At 36.9% G+C, this 19,923-nt stretch overlaps 1 protein-coding gene across 8 annotated transcripts in view; it reads left to right on the top strand.

Annotated features, from left to right (window-relative positions):
- The window catches only part of ROBO1 (roundabout guidance receptor 1), a 1,140,930-nt gene that overhangs the window by 1,065,942 nt on the left and 55,065 nt on the right, over nucleotides 1–19,923 (top strand). For 4 of the 8 annotated variants that reach the window (XM_053565204.1, XM_053565200.1, XM_053565201.1 and 1 more), the window contains 6 exons: nucleotides 5,280–5,401; nucleotides 6,029–6,260; nucleotides 7,196–7,317; nucleotides 10,900–11,071; nucleotides 15,673–15,870; nucleotides 19,830–19,856. In XM_053565204.1, the coding sequence (XP_053421179.1) occupies nucleotides 5,280–5,401; nucleotides 6,029–6,260; nucleotides 7,196–7,317; nucleotides 10,900–11,071; nucleotides 15,673–15,870; nucleotides 19,830–19,856 (873 nt within the window). The remainder of the gene's footprint in view (nucleotides 1–5,279; nucleotides 5,402–6,028; nucleotides 6,261–7,195; nucleotides 7,318–10,899; nucleotides 11,072–15,672; nucleotides 15,871–19,829; nucleotides 19,857–19,923) is intronic. The other 4 variants (XM_053565205.1, XM_053565202.1, XM_053565207.1 and 1 more) reach the window with 1 other exon arrangement.

Raw genomic sequence — 19,923 nt, 5'->3', positions numbered from 1 at the left:
AGTAAGGAAGATAATTTTTGAAGGAAGCGATTAAAAATAAAGAAAATAGTTTCTCAATGTACAGCAATATCAGGTTTCTACCTTACGGTATACATTTCCAAGGAAAATTGTAATTTTTTTATAATAATAGAAACAAGTTATCCATAAGATGACTGAAAGACTTAACAACTTTTCTTCTAGTTGGGAGGTGGTGTGCCAGCCACGTTGCTTGTTGTATCTTTTTTTAGTGTGTATAAACAATATTTTTGGAAGGACTTTTGTTTCAGAAATCGCAGAGAAAGCAAATCAAGTCCTAGGACATGCCCATGTCTGTCTCTTGTGTGACGCCCATAAATGCTTGGCTATGATGAGTCACCTCACTGGGAGCTTTACTGTCCGTAGAGCCTGCCTGGAGGCGGTTTGGGGCTTTCAATATCTGATACACATCTGTAAAGAATGCAGAAACTGTGACAGCTATAAACTGAATTTAAACGTTTTTCCCCCGTACCATGGTCTCTATCCAATAGACTCTACTGAAAGTTTTTATTGGCTACTGCTTGTGTTTTCTGTCCTGTAGTAATATGAACGATTTTGTAACTTATACACTCACTTGTGAGGAGGTAGTTAGCATTTTCTCTGAATGTTATTTTGAGTCTTTTAAAAAATTTAAACAACTTGAATAGCTCATGGAGCAACCTAAATGAAATGATTCTGTGTCAACTGGCAGTCTAGAAATATAGAAAAACAGGTGTACAACTTTGAAATAAAAAAGATTTTCATCTCAGCTCCTCAATCTACTAACTGTATGTGGCCTTGAGCACGTTGGTTTTCCTAAGCTCCAGTATTACACCCACTCCTTAGGACTAGACAGAGATTAAGTTGACTAATCAATGTATAAGTATACAAGATTCAGATTTTTTTTCTATTTTATGGCATAAGCTTTTCTTATTGGACCTGTATTTCCTTCAGCGTCTGGATTAAAAATAGAGGAAATTCATAAACTTTGTGGATATCATAAAACAGAGATAGATAGCTAACATGCCAAATGGGAAAAGCTAAATTAAATACATCTTGACAGACTGGAATGATGCGCCAGTGCTAACAAGATTAAAATTAATAGAGCAAATGAAAAGATCTGGTACTTGAATTTAGGTTTAAAAAATTAGCTGTGAAAGGATAGATTGAAGACACCAGGCTTACAGGGAATAGAGGAGATGGTATGTCAGGGATTGCAGGGGTGGGCAGACTTCAGGGTCGAAAGTCAATTAAAACAGCTATCTGAACAACTGAGAGAGGTGGTTGCCAGATGAACAAGGGTCGTCTTAGCTGGAATTAGCACAATTACCTTTGGGTCTTGTAACTCCCCCCCCACCTTCCTTCTCTCAGAACTGGTCAGATCATAAATGGAATAGTGTGGCTGTTCTGAGCCCTGCATCTTCAGACAGGGCTTTTAAGACTTTTAAGATAGGAAGACAATGTAGCTAGTTGGGGAGGCTGCTCGAGAAGCTTAACAATCACATGACAGGAAAAGAAATTCAGGAATCTAAGCATGGTTAGTTCAGAAAAGAGTAAAGTCAGAGCAAGCACAATATTCTTTCCTTAACAAGCGAAGAGACTGCCATGCTTATTCTGGCTCCAGGCGACAGAGAAGGAACAGGGAAGCAGATTGTGCTGGTTAGTTCTTGGACTTCTTGTGGGACGCCGTAAGCCCAGGAACCCTGGCAGCCTACAAGAGGGCACTGAAGGCTAACGCAGGAAGGAGCAATGCCAAGGGGGAGGATACGGAGGAAGGACATGTTGGAAATTCATTCATAAGGGAGCAGGCATAATTTCTATGACCATTTCTAAAGAAGGATTGCAGAAGAGCCTTCCCCACAGAGAGAGCTCTATGACCATGCCGGGGTCAGGAGTTAAAGATGCACAGCTGGAGTTAGAGTTGTGTCACAGGTAATCAAGACGCGCTCTTCAAAGATGAGATTTGTTAATCCAAGGAAGACGAGATGAGTGGCTGGTAGGTGGGGCGGCGTTGCTGGAATGAAGTGGTTGCTGCCCATGTTACTGTTCCTCAGCCACATAGTCTATCCCAGGGGTCCTCAAACTGCGGCCCGCGGGCCACGTGAAGCGGTGTGAATTGTATTTGTTCCCGTTTTGTTTTTTACTTCAAAATAAGATATGTGCAGTGTGCATAGGAATTTGTTCATAGTTTTTTTTTGTTTTTTTTTTTAACTATAGTCTGGTCCTCCAACCATCTGAGGGACAGTGAATTGGCCCCCTGTTTAAAAAGTTTGAGGACGCCTGTTCTATCCATTCAACACTCTTCAGCTCTGTTTTTCAAAGAGTATGTGTACACACGAAATGTAACAGGATGTATATTATACCTATAAGAAGATACCAGTTATTGTAAATGAGTGAGGACTGAATAATCTCCCTTCAGAGCCTGAGGATTATGAGAGTACAGTTGTAAAAAACAACATCTAAGGTTTCTTTTAATTCCAATTCTAAATGTTGGAAAGAGCTTTGTACATACATGATAATAGCTGGGGGGTTTGGTTTTTGTTTTTTCAGGAGGAGGAAAAGGGGAGCAGGACCAATTAATAGGTCTGCACATAAATGACTTACTTTCCACTTTTCTCTCCAATGTGAAATTTTGTAAAATACTGTTATAGACTGCTAGTGCCAAAATGGATATGCTTGTTGGGGGAATCTAGTGATTTTCCTGAAGGGATTGACTAGCAGGTTACTCTCAAACCAGAGAAATCAGGAATGAAGATGCAAATCATGGTAGTTACTTACAAAATGGTTATTTCTGTATTTGAAATACTTCCTAAAAGGCAGATGATTCCCTGAGCATGAGAGCTTATATATGATGGAAATGTTTGGAAGCTGATACAACGTGTGTTTTTCACACATTATTACATTTGAATTCAACCTGTATTTATTAAATATACCACATACGCACACACTCATATATGTACATACATGTAGCACTGTGCTGGGTAAAATGGCTTCACAAAGATTGGCCCAACCCCTGCCCTCAAGAAAGGCCTTTTATGATTATATCCTGAGATAAATAAACTGTAGAGACTAGAATGACCATTGTGCAGAGAACTGTTTGGATAGATGCCGGTACTTGGAGTCAGTGCCTGTTGAAGGTGCTTGGTTCATTTGCAAGGCTGAGTTTCTTTAATGCTAAGTTGTTTCTCAGGATGCTGGAGAAATATCTTGATACTTTGTATTTGGTGATTCTGTGATATTATTACTTCAGTGTGAAACATTGAACAAAAGTTAATGCCTTAAAAGAATTCTAGCTTATTCTTCTACTGTGATAAAAGATTTACCATAAAAAGATAGTTAACCGAGGGATGGGGGAGGGGGGAGCGGAAATCCTTTTTATTTCTTACCCCTAGGCGTTTCTTCCAGCTGTCTTCAGGAGTAGCTACATTTGTTGTCACCATTGGACACCTAAGGAAACCGAAGAAAAGTGATGTTAAGAAATCTTCCCGATGTTACTTGGTTTTTAAGTTGCCGAGGAGGGGTCCCAGCCCAAATCTGTTTCACTCCAAGTACTTCACTCTTACCCTAAGGATAAATGATATCTTTTTATAAAAGTTATTGAAACCAGTAGGTGAGGAAAAGATAGAAAGGTGACAGTCAAGTGTTTCCTAGCTATACAGGCTGTGATAACAGTTATCCTGGGGGCCGCTACTAGCAACAGTGTTTGTAAGGTGTAGTGGAGTATACGATTTAGAATTATCTCAGTTGTTTTTCTAATTTTGCTTATTTGTTAGGTATATATAAATTAAACTTATAAACAAGCAAAATTTAAAAACCTGTATATATGTATGTGTGTGTATATATGTATGTTGAATGATGTGTAAGAGTGTTTTACGTCACCTTTGATCTGTCCTCTCTGCCCCATGCCAGGCATCTCTGGATTCTGTCAGAGATACTTATCCATCTCATTTTTAATATTGGTGGTTTTGCTATCTGTCTATGGTCACTCCTTTGAAGGTGTTTAACCATTCAGAAAACTAACTTCTCATGGCATAGTGAGTAACCCAGAATGTGCGCTAACATACCCTAGTCAAAGAAGGAGAATTCTAGATGCAAAACAAATATTCATTTTCTTACCCTCCTCATCCTGTACTCTCTTTTACTATTTTATACAAAGCAAAACATCTGTATTTAGAAAACCTCTTTAGAAAGGGCAATTTTTGCTGAGCACAGACATTAGTAAATAAAAATATTTATTGCCAGGGGAAAAAATAGTGCAACATAAATTAACCCTAATAAGCTTTCATTCTTACCGTGTTCTTAGTCTCATTGCTAAAATGTTGGAGTTTTTGAGATTTAAGAAATTTTTTTTTTTTTGTAGAGACAGAGTCTCACTGTACCGCCCTCAGGTAGAGTGCCGTGGCATCACACGGCTCACAGCAACTTCCAACTCCTGGGCTTACGCGATTCTCTTGCCTCAGCCTCCCAAGCAGCTGGGACTACAGGCGCCCGCCACAACACCCGGCTATTTTTTTGTTGTTGTTGCAGTTTGGCCGGGGCTGGGTTTGAACCCGCCACCCTCGGCATATGGGGCCAGTGCCCTACTCACTGAGCCACAGGCGCCACCCCTGAGATTTAAGAAATTTTATTAAACCTTCTTTGCTCTGATATTATAACTAAACTCAATCATCAATTAAATAAATGCTGTGTGCTTTTCTCGTGGATCTAATCAGCATTATTTGATATTACGTAAGTGATCACTCTGTATCTCCCATAGTGAACACTAACATTCCACCTATACCACTGGGGAATGTTATGTAAGTTGATTTCACATGATGGAAGGTGTCTGGCGTTTTTGGTACTTGCTTTTCTCTCAGCGTGTCTCCATTTCCCCCCCATTCTCCAGCCATGCTGCTGTAATTTCCAGCTCTTTTCTTTCATGCACAGAAGGTTATAACAAACTCAGAGGGCATTGCACTAGTGTCCTCGTTCTTAGCAAAGAAGTGATCATTACGTGGTAGGAGGGGCCGTTACATGGTGCTATTTGCCATTGTTATCTTTGCCTGCTGCTCTTTTTGGCTTTGAAAACACTCACACTCTCTCCTTCCAACTCTCTCACTCTCTCTTTCATCCTAATAAAAAGGTTAACTTGTTCCTATTTTACTCTGTATCACAGACTGGCTTCATAATCCCAATGATTCTCCTTTTCCGAAAGTCGCTGTGAATGAAAGGATGGTTTCCCCACGCTTTCATTCAGTTCAGTCACAGCGCCTGGCACCTGACACCGTCTTCTTGAATTGTTGCAGATGTTCCGCCAACAAGTCAGGGGGTGGACCACAAGCAGGTCCAGAGAGAACTGGGAAATGTTGTCCTGCACCTCCACAACCCAACCATCCTTTCTTCCTCTTCAATCGAAGTGCACTGGACAGTGAGTTGTTGTTGTTGCAATATTTGAGCTCAGTTTTAATAAGCAGGTGACTTCTGTGAGATCACTATATATATATAATTATATAGAGATATGTATACAATTTAACTACCTGTTTCTTCCTTCTGCACTAATGGTAACTTTATAATGTAAGCACTGTTTGTTATGGTAGCTGTGGTCTGGCTTTAAACAGAGAAAAGTTTTGTCATGTGTGTATTTTTTCTATTATGCAGCAATAGTGAACACTACCATTCTCAGGGGGGGAAGAAACACCATAATTAACTAGGAGTATGTAACCTGTGATAGGACCGTTGTCACATGGATGTTTATCAAAGTTAGAAATATTCCCAAGCAGTAAACTTAGAAATATTCCCCTTGGCCACGGCATGCCTCTAGATGATGTGTCTCAGAACTACCATGATGCCTCACACTTGAGCATGAAGCACAGAAATTAGTATCACCTTACAAAAGATAGTGGGTTATTGTTAGTATTCTGTTTATACGAATGAGAAAATTGTGGGATAAAACCAGATAGACTTTATTGCATTTTATCATATAGAATTTTTATTATTTTCCAATGAACCAATAAAAATGTATAAATGATTATATTTTTATTTGTCATTTTAACAGGTGGACCAACAATCTCAGTATATTCAGGGATATAAGGTTCTCTATCGGCCATCCGGAGCCAGCTATGGTGAATCAGAGTGGTTAGTTTTTGAAGTGAGAACCCCAACCAAAAATAGTGTGGTCATCCCCGATCTCAGAAAGGGAGTCAACTATGAAATTAAGGCTCGCCCTTTTTTTAATGAATTTCAAGGAGCAGATAGTGAAATCAAGTTTGCCAAAACTCTAGAAGAAGGCAAGTATGATAAAGTGTGTGACTTCTGTGCATTACAGTATATTTGTTAGGCTTTTATGAACTTAATTGAAATTGTTGAAATGTTAATAGTGGTATTAATTGTTAGCGGTCTTGATATTGAACATATATTCTGCTATGAGAATGTGTTGAATTAAAACAACTAGAAACAATAAAATGCAATAATCTTGTTTCAGTAGTGGCCTGTATAAAAATGTGTAAATAGGACCATTACATTATTTAATGGCATAGGTAGAGAATATTGAATTATTTGGGACTAAAATTCACATTTAAAGATGGAATTGTTTTCAGTTTCCTTTCAATTCATTTTTGCCATATATTTATGGAAAGCTATTTTGGTTCATGATTTGTGAATAACATGAATAATGTTTTGATTTGCTTGAGAATTTCTGGGGTTGGCATTTTCTTCTAATACCTCATGTCCTTGGAAACCCCTTACTTATAGGCAGACCAGTATGGCAAGCCACCCTATAACTGAAAAGTGAACATTAATATTTACATGAAGGTAAAAGGTTACATGTCATAACTATACTCTTAAAAAACACACACAATTTTTCTTGACATGTCTTTGTCACTTTCGCTATATAAATGATTATCACTGATTATCATTCATCTTCATATTTTTGAACAATTTTAGGGAGAACATGAGACTAGGGTTACAAGGTTGGATAAATAGGAACTTTCTTGGGATGTTATATGTAAATGACGCATTTAGTTATGGAAAATTTATAATAACAATAGGTTCAAAATATTGAAGAAAAACGTAGCTTGGGACTTTATAGAAGTGGATTAAATGCATCTTTAAAACATCTGTGTAATATTGATATAGTTATGCTTGAGTTTTGGATATTAATTACCTGCTTTCAAGGTTCTAGTGTGTTCACTAATATAATGTATTTTTAAAAACAATTTAATAGCACCCAGTGCCCCACCCCAAAGTGTAACCGTATCAAAGAATGATGGAAACGGAACTGCAATCCTTGTTAGTTGGCAGCCACCTCCAGAAGACACTCAGAATGGACTGGTCCAGGAATATAAGGTAATACATGTGTACTTCCTTATAGGTGGATACCCCCTCCATCCACAAAAGAGAAAGCTGGTTAAATTGTTTGTGGATATTTGGCGCCATCTGCTGGTGTAAATGGCAAATATAAAATTATTTTTAAAACCGTTTCCTGTGCAGTGACAATGTAGTAATGTTTTTTCTTTTTTTTTTTTTTTTGACTTTTTTGTCTTTTTTTTTTTAATTTTTTTATTAAATCATAACTGTATACAATGATATGATTATGGGGCATCATACACTCACTTCATAAACCATTTGACACATTTTTATCACAGTGGTTAACATAGCCTTTCCGGCGTTATCTCAGTTACTGTGCCAAAACATTTCTACAAAAGCTTTTGGAAAAAAAAATTAATTAAGAGATAGAATCTAAGTGGTCACAAAACACATAGCTCCTTCTGATTCATACAAACGACAAATTTAAATGATAATAAAAAATCTTTTTCCCCCCTAAAATTAGCTTACACAGAATTTCACAGGATTACATTGCCCTGTGGAATTAGCTACAAATCACATTGCGTCCTAAATGGTTTATTTTGTTTTTCTACATCTTTGAAATTATAGAACTTTAGAGTTGACCTGGAAAAACATTGGTTTAGTGCACATGAAAACATTTTTGCTATAAAGCTTTAATCTCTAAACAAAATGTCATGTCTCAGAGGAAATTCCATTATGCATATCTGTATGTTTATGTGAATTTTTAAAATAGGCAAGGTTAAATAATTTGATATAATGATTCTGAATCAGTATTTTTACCTATGAACTTACCAGCTTTCTTTAATGAATATAGACAGTCTCTCATATATTAATTCTAAGCAAATATTTTAAGCATGCTACGAGTACAACAAAAACTAATTTAAGAAAAATGAAACTTCATCAAAAGAGTGTAATTGGCCTTATCATTCTAATGAATCTGTATTATAGGATAGTTTTAATGAGCTATGATAAATGAATAATTGATAAGTTGAATTAGGAAAACCTCAGTAAAAAATATATTTTCTGTGTATTATTTCTCTCTCTTTATTGTTGACTTTATTTCATTTTATTTTACTATAGAGCCAGGGTCTTATTCTGTCACCCAGGGTGGAGTGCAGTGACACAATCATAGCTCATTGCAGCATCAAGCTTTTGGACTTAAGCATTACTCCCACTTTTGCCTCCCGAGTAGCTCTAGTGCCACGAAACCCAGCTAAATTTTTTATTTTTTGTAGAGACAAGGTCTTGCTATGTTGCCTAGGCTGGTCTTGAACTCCTGGCCTTCACTGATCCCCCGACCTTGCTTTCCCAAAGTCCTGGGATTACAGGCATACCTGGCCTCATATGTATTTTTTCAATAGTTATACAAACATAGTACATCCTGGAAAAATTGTAACTACCAAACATGTGCTTCTTTAGACACTGGTTTATAATTTGTTGATGTCTGAGTACTTTTCTAGTTACTGGCTAAATTTTGATACTTAGATCATCTTCTATATCCAAATACTTTAAACTATACTTACTGACATGAAACTGCTATTAGGAAGTGGACACCTTCTCCAGTTACATCAGAGATTTTTAATTACATACTGACATCAGAATCACATGTGAAATTATATTCCAAATATTGTGGCCACCGCTGTCAAGAGATTCTGATTCAATTGGTCTGACAAGAGCATTTGCATGTATATTTTGGTAAATCGGTCTAGGTGATTCTGATGTGCATCCTTAGTTAAGGTTCTAGTAAAAAGTTCTTTGGTGCGCAAATCAATTTGTACAACAACCAGGTATTCTGATCTTAATTTTAAGGATAAAATTTTCTTCTTAAATGATTTTTAAAGCAATATGAAAACTTCTTTATGAAATATAAATTAGTAGTACACTTTTTTAAAAGAATGTAAAGTATTTCCATAAATGTTTTGTGGATGCTTTAAGGTATTCCAGATAAGATCGTCTAGGGTAATTGAATCATTAAAAAGTAGAAATCGCTATACTTTTAAGTACTTTCTTATGAGTTTCAAGGTTATTTCAATACTGGGGAATGACAGGATACTCAGTCCAGAAAAATAGACTGTTCCAGAAGATTTTTAAGGATCTAAAATGAGGTGATGTCTCAGCTCTCAAGCAAAATTGTGTAATGTAGGCATTTTCCTCTAAGAGTCAAAACTCATTTCTTTCCTGAGGAAATGCAAAGGGGTGGATTTCACTTAACTTCATGGTCAATTTAAAATAATAAAATGCCTTTCAGAACCTATTGACTGGTACAAAATCAGTTTGTGGCTTCGGTTCAGCTGCATAATGTAATTGGGGGGAAAAAATTCACAACGGAGTCTTTCTTTCCAAATGGCCAGATTCTGAGATAGCGTCTGACCATTTGTTGGTGTTATGTATTGGAATTATATTAAAATAACATTAACTTTCAAAGAAAACAATTAGAGGCATATTGCCCGAATGATAGAGGACACTCCTATTCTTAATTTTCAGTACCTTTATCTATTATGGGTTAGACAATAGCCTACTTGAAACTAATCCTACACAATGCTTGAGGACATCATAAAGAATACAGAGCATGTTTACTGTTCATGGATCATTTTCTTAGGGAAACTGAGTTCAAAGATTGTCATGCACCATATCCAAGTTCTTGAACATTGCAGAGAAATACTCTTATGATTAGTCCCTCCGTGAAATTTAAAATAAGGATTTCTGTGTAGTGTAAAAATTTTAATTTCTTGATAAAATTTTTTATCACAAATATCATTATCAAAGTTAATGAGGTATACAATAACTTTCTTCTTAGAAGAGCATCTTTCTTTCACTTCATATGTGTATTATTTTTATCACTCATGTTATAAAAAACTAATATTTACATTTAAATATAAGGTCAAAATGCACATTTTCTCTCACTGATAATATTTCCACATACCATAGGCTGAACAAAATCTTGAGACGGTCCTTACTTTTTGCAGTTTTATTTTAATAACCATGCTTATGAAAGTTACTTTAGATTATTTAAAGTTCTCCCTCCTTGTAAAAGTACTTGTAAAATCGAAAGTGATGCTGCCAGTGCCAGGTAGTTTTATCCCCGAGAGCAGTTGAAGTAGGATTCTAGACTCAGAGTTCCCTACTGTTTTTTGTTTTATGATTTCTGTCCCTCTTGCATCACACCTAGAGTGCAAATGTTGAATGATGATAGAAAAAGTATTGTTCTTTATCCAGGAATGCATGGCTTTCTGCAAGGCCCATTTTTCTAGTAAATAATTTCTGATACAGGCTGACATTGAACCTCCTGGATATGGGCTGATAGGAACCAGTTATCTTCAACAAAAATCTGTAGACTTACCTTGTATAATCCTTTAAAAGAATATGTGAAAGTATAAGGTCTTGAAGCTGCTACTAACACTAGGTCTGACTAAAAGAGTATTCTCAGAACAAGATCTTACAGAAAAATGACTCTTGAAACTTCTTATAGTAGGTTCACAATCGGTCTGAACTCTGTCTAGCTCTAAAGCCACAATCCTCTGCTGATCTTCACGTTAACTCAGGTAATTTTCCAGCCTGACATTCATTGTGCCCTTCTTACAGGTGTGGTGTCTGGGTAATGAAACACGATACCATATAAATAAGACGGTAGATGGTTCCACCTTCTCTGTGATCATTCCCTCTCTTGTTCCCGGGATCCGGTACAGTGTGGAAGTGGCAGCCAGCACGGGGGCTGGGCCCGGAGTGAAGAGTGACCCTCAGTTCATCCAGTTAGGTGAGTGTCAGGGTACAGCCACCCTCATGGTCTGTCACTGTACCCCAGGTCCTACTTTGCTTTTTTGGTATGTGGCTGAGCCACCATCGAAAAGTTTAGTAAAATATGGAATATGGCTTAGCACTACAAGTCATCACCTGTATTTACCACATAGATAGATACACCACATGTGGATGTATAGAGATAGGTATCTTACTAAACCTCAGCTTATGCGGGCACATGTTTTAGACGTTATTTCAAGCACAAAGCCGTCAGTATTCAACATTTCCTCATCCTGGCCTATAGAATTTTCTTTTCATCTATTCCATAAGTACTAGTAATTGAGTTCCACAGATGCTTTGGTGAAGAAGAAAGACGCAGCCTGCATCCTTGTGAGATTCAGAATTGTCTGGATTCAACAAAAAAACAAACTTGCATGCAAAACTTAAACTAGATGGTGGAAGGTTATGACAGGATGCAATGTATAGTCACGTTTAGTATCTGTTTAAAATTGTAATTGCTTTTTACAACAAAAGATAGATGAAGATGTCAAAGAGCACTGACATATGCTTATATGCTAATTACTTAGAATGTCGAATACCATTTGTGCTTCAGAAGTGGAGAGATGAATTTAAAAAAGGAAAGAAAGAACAAACTTGGCATAGAAGCCTTCGTTACCACAATTTACCATAGGCAGTATGTCAGGACCATAAAATATAAATTAGTAAGTGATTGCTAGTAACATCTGAAACAAACAACAGAAACAGCAACAAAGTATTGTTGCAATTTAAAAGTAGACAGAAAATGGTCAGATAATAGGAAGTGGCATTTAAATTATGAATGGTGCTGAGAAGTATGTAGTCAAATTTTTATCTGTGCATTCCAGATCAGAAGTTAAGCATTAGTAATATTTTATATCAGTTTCTAAATTATGAAAAAGGATCAGATGTATGAATCTTTATACTTCTCAAGCAGTTACATATTATTTTTGCGTGTTGATAATATTTGAGGACATCCTAGAAAATATTACGGAACAAAATTAAGACGCTTTTGGCTTTGATAAACTTTGCTGCTGTACATAATGAACATAATGTTAATTTTGAAAACTGTTATTGATATGTCATTGTGAAGACAATGCCTGCTGCTGTAAGAAATATGCTTGAAGAATGTCTGTCACATAACACAAAAAACATCTGTCAAAAGTCCAACTGTAGGTGGGATTTATTCTGTACAGACGGTGAGGACTATAGACTGATGAGTCTTGGCCTCTTTGACCTGGGGCTTCCAAGGTGGACCCTGAACATGCAAAAAGGAGAATAGGAAAGGCATAGTCTACAGGAGGATTTACATGGTAGGGGTCTAGAAATAATGCATATTACTGCTGCTCGATGTGACTGCAGATAGATAAATGGGGTCATTATGACTAAGTCACGGGCTAGGAGGCTGCCTTCCAACAGTTCTAGTATGCGACTGTCCCATTTAAGCTTTTAGTGAAGAGCTTGCTGTCTCTTCAAAGCCGTGGGTCAAAATTTGATATTTGGACTTAGATTTAGTACATTATAAAACAATGATTATATTATGCACAACAACTTTTAAACAAAAATAGCATCATGGTTTATTTCAGGCAATATAGAAAACTACTAAAAAAAAAAAAAGGCCTGATGCACCTGTTATAATGTTATGCAAGACATAAATTTGAGGAAATACTTGCCCAATTTATTAAAATTGAAATTATAAGTTACATTGTGATGACCCTATCAACTATTGATGTTGTTTACCTATTTTTTGTTTATAACATATGACTTTTAGTCTTGGTTTGGGGAAGATAAGTTGGAAAAGGAACCATGTGTAATTATATTTATTTAAGATTTAAATCACGGAATTTAAGGGTCAAACTGGCGTTCCTGAAATTATAAATGGGTTCGGTTTTCCGTGTCTTAATATATCCTCAGCTGCAGGAAGACAAAGACGTAGATGTAGAGTAGCTGTTTTAATTCATTAGTCACACTACACTTCATTCTGTTAAGCCCATCTGGTTGTTTGCATGGAACCTCTCTTGGCTATTTCCAATAAAATCAGAAGCTACCCAATGTAATCTTGCACAAATAGCCATGAAATCTATAAACCTAGCAGATATAAAGGGTGTATTAGGAATAAAAAGAATAGGTCCGCTTGCTGAACTTTCAAAGGATGAAGTGCTCTTAAGATAACCAGAGATAAAAGAGTCTGGAACGTGAAATAAAACTTTCAGTCAACAAACAGTTGAAGGAAGGTGACTGCTTATGAAATAGGTTTTTTAGCCTTGACCCTCTATAGAATGAATCTGAAATTCTGTTCAAAAAAAAAAAGGGCAAATTGAAAAACCACATACACACATTCACACACACACACACACCCCAAGAAGGAATTTAGCCATTTTGCACTGAAAAGGTCCTATTTTCCTAAAATCTGGTTTTTTTTAGCCATTGAATTCTACTGCTTTTTCCTGCCAGTTGTCTTATCAAAATGCAATAGCATTTAATAATAAAAATTTGTGGGAATCTTTTCCTGTTTTAAGAAATATTATTCAAATATAATGAGCTATACCAGCTATTTTTCTGGAAGAAATTATTTTTGGATTAGAAAATGTTTCTGTCTTACAGCAGGTTATGTTAGCAGAATTGTTATATTTCTGTTTCGTTTAATCTCGAGGCTCTTTTGGGAAAGGGCCAATAAAGTCCAGTCCTGCCCTGACAGGACTTCAGGGAATTTGGTTGTAGGTGGTTACGTTGTGCCTTTCACAGAATCTATATCACTGCAGACAGCATAATGCTGAAGTGTCCAACTCCTGACCAGATGTCCTTCTCAGAGGAACTTGTTTGGATAGGCAGATGCCCTTGGCTCTTATCTGACCTGTGTCCAGTTTATTCCTGCCCATATGGCCCCTCTTTGAGAGAGCCTTGACTGGGAGGAAAGTTAGGACTGGGTGTGTTAGTCAGATGAGACACAGAGGTTGCAATACAACAAAACCACATGAAATAACAGAAGCAGTGTCTTACAAATTCATGATAGAATAGGGAGTTTTAAGCCAACAAGAGCGAAAGAGAAGGCCACAGGAGCAACGTGCTCAGCCAGCCTGTGGGGAGCCAGACAGTGCACATGGACTGAGGTCTTTTGGTGTTCAGAGCAATGCCCAAGTAGGCTTCCTGTGGGGCGTTCTAATTAGTGGGATCTTAGAGCAAACAGCCCAAGTTCCACAGGGTCATGTCTCAACTCAGAATGGACCCTGCGTCCTATCTGCACAGTGCATGTGGAGTGCAGGGTCAGTGGGGGGCGTCAGGTGGGTGGTATCCATATATCTCACAGGGAGGCAGTTCATGTAGGGCGGATCCCTGGGTGGACGACACTGAGAATCCCAGGAGACAGAGAGCCGGAAACTGTCAAGGGTGCGGATATCCATCTCCAGATATGAGAAAGTTAAACTTAAATTCAAAATGATGCGTGAAATTATAAGGATTCACTACAAGAATATTTTTCAGAGTCAAATAATTTAATGATTGTAAGAAAACATCAATCCTAATGAAATGGGTAAATACCTTCCTGTTTCACCAGATATTGTAGGGGAAGAATGTTAAAACTGCAGACAGCAGAGGGCATACTGCCTATTGGGCATCCTCAGGGTCGACATTGCTCAATGCCAACAAAGTAGGGTATTACTTTGAGGATAGGGAAACCTCCTCCAGTTTCCTAGAAAGACTTTGCTGACTGCTCTGTGTGAACTGATACAATTGTGGGCTTAAAAAAGAATTTAGTAGGCCTAAAGTGTAAATGTAAAATAAGTACATTTTATGAGCCTATATTCTATCAATTTTTAATTCTTGAATCAAAATGGCTAACAGAAAAGATAAGCCTTCTTGACTATTCATAACACTTCATAATTCTTGTACATATTTAATATTCTTTTCTTATATCTATTGCCGGCCAGGGTAATTATTTTAAAAGAAAGATTATTCATAGTTCTTTTAATGGTAATATTATCTTAATTTATCATTGTGTTTTAATGATCCTGGGTTTTTAGAGGCCGTTCTGAATGTGTTTCTAAGACAGTTGATGGTCTTACAATATATAAGACTTGGTCAGGGGTACACATTCACACACACAGATATTTTTTCAGTATTTCCTTTATAGAGGATATAAAATACAGCTATCCTAATAGAGGATATTTCTTCCCCTTTTTAATATGTATATTTAAAGCTTTTTGTAGACGTCTGAGGAAGTTCACAGATTTTCTGTTCCCCCTATTATTTCTTATTCAATGCCCCATATTTGTTTGTATGTGTGTTACTTGTTTTTGTGCTGGCATTAAAATATTTCATTTTTTAGTGTTATATTTTTGCATTTATCTCAGTTGCATAAGTATGATCCCATAAAATTATACCATACTTGTTTTGAATTAAAATAAATACAATTTTGCTAAAAACCTCATGAAATATTTTCTGTAATGATGGTTGGTGGTACAGAATGAAAAACAGAAGTCATCCCCAAATCGATAAAGTAGTGACAGTCATTTTAACATCACAAAAGTATGCTTGCATTATCAAAATAGGTTTTAAATCCTAATTAATTAGAAGATGGCTTTTCAGATTCTCATGGAAATCCAGTATCACCTGAGGACCAGGTCAGCCTTGCCCAGCAGATCTCAGATGTCGTGAAGCAGCCAGCGTTCATAGCAGGGATTGGGGCGGCTTGTTGGATCATCCTCATGGTCTTCAGCATCTGGTTGTATCGACACCGGAAGAAGAGGAACGGACTGACTAGTACCTATGCGGGTATTAGAAAAGGTATTAACTGTCCCAAGTTTTCCATATTATAATATTGGTAAAACTCTTGCTTTTAATGTTTGACTCCAAATTATTCAGGATTACACGTATCTCATATTATTTTCATACATAAAGACTTTCAAAAATGTTTCTATTTTATTGTAGCATGTCTACACACTAACTTCTCTTCTACTACAATTAGGGCCTACCAGGTTTAGGGTGCAGTTCTTTAAGATGTATTTCACCAAGGTAGGTCCACATTTGGCTGTTAGTATTCCCCTGTTCTCTTGGGGAAAGATTATTACTTTTTATTCGTGAAGGAAATTTTTATTTCCTTGTTACAGAAGTTACAGATACATGCTGTGCACCGTCTCACACACAGGGGATATTTCTGACCTTGGTGAAGCAAAAAAGAGAATACTGCTATTGCCATTCGGTTACATATCCCATAGTCCTGTCTCAGTGAACGTGGAATGTCTGACTGAGTGGTGGACGTTTACTTACAGAGAGGTTTAGTACGTTTTATTGTTATATTTAAAGTTGTGGAATCGAATACGTTTATGGTGTTAGTCATGGTGATTTTATTACAAATATGTTTATAATTTTAGAAAAGAAATTTTCCTTGGCTGTCGTTATTTGAAATTTTAAGGATGAATCAAATATGCCAAGATTTTTCACAGATACCTTTGCTACACATCATCAAAGATGATGATTTGTATTTTTTTATTCTCTGAGGAGATTGTTAGCAATGTCAGATAGATAATCTCCTCTGGTCCCCAGATATATTCATTAACTCTGGGCCTCAAACTGAGCTATAGGTTGGGTGACTGTAAATCTCAGTTTTGGGGAGACAGTGCAGATTATGTCTTTAATCCAATACAATTATTTCTAGTACTCCTTCTAGTTCTCAAAACGTCTCGAGTTAGATGAAAAATTATACAAATTACAGGGTCTATATTTGAGCCTAATACAAAAATTTTGCTTGCCGAAAAGCAAATTTAAAGAGGATTACCAAAAAAATCATCTTTTCTCCCATCATACCACTTTTTTCCTTCTCTAATTAGCTATAAAAATGAATGTTTCCTAGACATCTTGGGCAGAAAATTTCTTTTACCAGTTGTATGAGAAAGTTAAAAATTTTTAATGTTAACTAGAACTTGAATGTCCTTTTGCATTTGTAAAGTAGTCTGGGACACCAAAAATCCTGCAGTTCTCAGTCAAAAGGAGTCTTGGCGAGAAAGAGTCCCTCGTACCACACAAATACACCTCTGTGCCGCCTGTCTGTGGCTCAGGAGCTCTCTCTTCATGTACATTCATTTGCCTTAGCATTGTCAACATTAAATGTGTCTTTTTCAGATATGTGTCCTATCTAGAGATGAAGCAATATGTCGGTATCCCTGCCTGTGAAATGGAAAATGAGGGCTTGGAGGTTACTGCAAAGAGAACTGATGCTCATTATGTATCCAAAGTAGAAAAATGTCAGGCACACGTGTTACCATATACTCAAAATCAAATCCGGGGTTTGTGCGTGTCAGTGTGAGGTGGAGCAGGGAAGGAGTAGAGGGGGTAACTTTGTTTTGACGCATAATTTGAATGTGGAAAGTGAGTAATTAATTAGTAGATGTAGAGTCTCTTAAATTCTCCAATCAAAGGCCTCCCACATCAACTTCATTTTGTAAACAGCCGGTCTGTAGAATCCTGTGTTTCTGAGGATGGCAGAGTGCCTTACCTGTGCGATTGTATAACAGTTTAATGCTCAACGTTGTCTTAAAATATGACAGCGTGACCTGAAACTCTCCTTCCTTTCTGAAATGTCCCTTTTCCTTTACTAATGTACTTGGAGCATGCTGACAGATGCCAATGCGCTCTTTCTGCAAAACCTATTGAACTAATATCATCGTCCTTTCAACTGGCTTGTGTTTAAGCAGAAATCATAGAACATAATTACAAATGTAATCCGATGAGCGTTTGATTCTGCTTTCCTTACTTTGTCTTGATGGCACTTTTTCATAATTCTGTTTCTGTGCAATTTATTTTAAAAAGTGCATTTTGAGATCTTAAATTCTCTGTGCCAAAAAAAAAAGCAATGCTGGCCATTTTAAGAAAAAAGGAAGCAAAATATCATAAATAAATAATTGTAAAAGAGCCAAAGTGTCACTTTGGAAAATACTGAGCATTTTTAGCTCCTCCCTCCCCCACATTTAGCTTTCAGTGTGACATCTGCACGTTCACTGAGCACCCCTGTCCACACAGAGGCACATATTACATTCGCATCACGTGGGTACACAGAGAGTTTATTATATTATTGAAACCTTTGAGAATTAAGTTATTCTTGGGTGTGCTAGCAGTTAAAATTTCATTTAGACTGACCTCTTTTCATCTCTTCTTCAATTCCTCAAAGTGGGGTTAGCAGTTAGCGAGGAGAAGTAATGACAAGGCCCTTTCGTATTTTCCCGGTGTCCTTGTGATTGCAAATTAATGTTCAGGCACTCCATTCTTGCTTGAATAGCTTTAGTTTCAAATGTACCTTTCTTTTCTTCCTTTTTTTTTTTTTTTTTTAATAACAACTTGTTACTATGGCTCTGAATTTTTGAATGTAGCTAAATTACATTGACTCTCTGAAAGAAAACACAATGGAATTCCTAAGATAGGGGCTGCTGTGCCACCAAGGAAGGCCAGGGTATAAATTAGGGACACAGCATTGAGGTTTTTTGCTTTTGTTCTTTCTAGTCTGCTCAGAGATAAAGTGGCTTGGAAAGAGTTGACAGTTGTAGAGGATGCTGTAACATTCCAGTTTGCAACCCCCAAAGGGTTGGGGGTTGTAAATTTCTCGACCTCTTCAAATAGGATATAGGAAATACATTTTGGGGAGTTTTTAAATACATGATAAGTGATCAGTATTCTCGTTTGTTTGTATTCAAGATTTCTTTTAAATAAACTTACTTTAATCTTAGAGGGAGCGATGCAGATTTCCCTGCTTTCTTTGCCAGAGCAATGTTTACTTTAAATTAACATGGGGAGATTGGAAAATAAGTCTCTCTCCTCCCTCTATGAAATAACATGGAAATTGCTCTGGTGTTATCCAGCCCCTAGGAATGGGAGAAGATAGGAAAAGTGGGGGGAGCAGGGCTGCTACGTTTGAGGCCTGCAGTTCAATTTCAGGCATTATTGATTAGATTAAGATTTATAACTGCCGAGAGAGTGGAGGTTTTCAGAGGGGTGTTATTGTTCTATTGTTTAGCTTCAAATGTGGCATTAAAAAAATATTCCGTTCATCCCACTCCTAGAAAGCTTCTAAATGTAAACTCTACAAGAGAAATTAAAGTCTGAAACTCCACATTTTTTCTGTAAATTCACAAATGTTTATGATGATAAGAATGAACTGATATATCGGACATTCATGCTCAGTAAAACAGTTTAATGTTATGGTTCTCTTTGTTACAGTGTGCTCTTTTCCTTTCTTCTCCTTTTCTCCTCTCTTTTTTCTTTCTATTTTTTTTCTTTCTTCTTCTTTTTCTCTCTCTCTCAATGATGAATCTTAAGTGCACCTAGTAGTCCACTTTAATAAGCATTTACTTTCAGATTTATAGATAAGGTTCTAGCCAGACTTTGATAATACTTGTTTAAGAATCCGTCATCCAGTGTTTGGAAATGATTGATAGTGGAGGATTCCTGTTTGTGCTAACGCCATGAGCTAAGTCTGTGTTACTAAATGCAGGGTCATTCACAGGCTAACCTAGCACAATTCCCCTCCTGAGTATACTAGACTGTCAGACCCTTCAGAACGGTACCTGCAGAGACATGCTGCTTTCTCTTAACCTCAGATTTGGTTTTATTCACATATCAGAGTGTCAGAACTCCTGGCTTAGTTATTTACATTTGTTTTATGTTCAGCTGTCTGCTTGATTTATACTAATGTGATATGTTCCCTTTCTCTCTTCAGCTTAATAACTGGTTTATATTTTGTTTTGATTTTTCAGTCCCGTCTTTTACCTTCACACCAACAGGTATATATTTGCACTTACCCTCCCCTTTCCCTTTGTTAGTTTGGCATGTGTTGTACTATAATGTTTC

The sequence above is a fragment of the Nycticebus coucang genome, chromosome 16 (assembly GCF_027406575.1).
Source record: "Nycticebus coucang isolate mNycCou1 chromosome 16, mNycCou1.pri, whole genome shotgun sequence".
NCBI lineage: Eukaryota > Metazoa > Chordata > Mammalia > Primates > Lorisidae > Nycticebus > Nycticebus coucang.
This window is presented reverse-complemented; position numbering and strand designations above follow the sequence as displayed.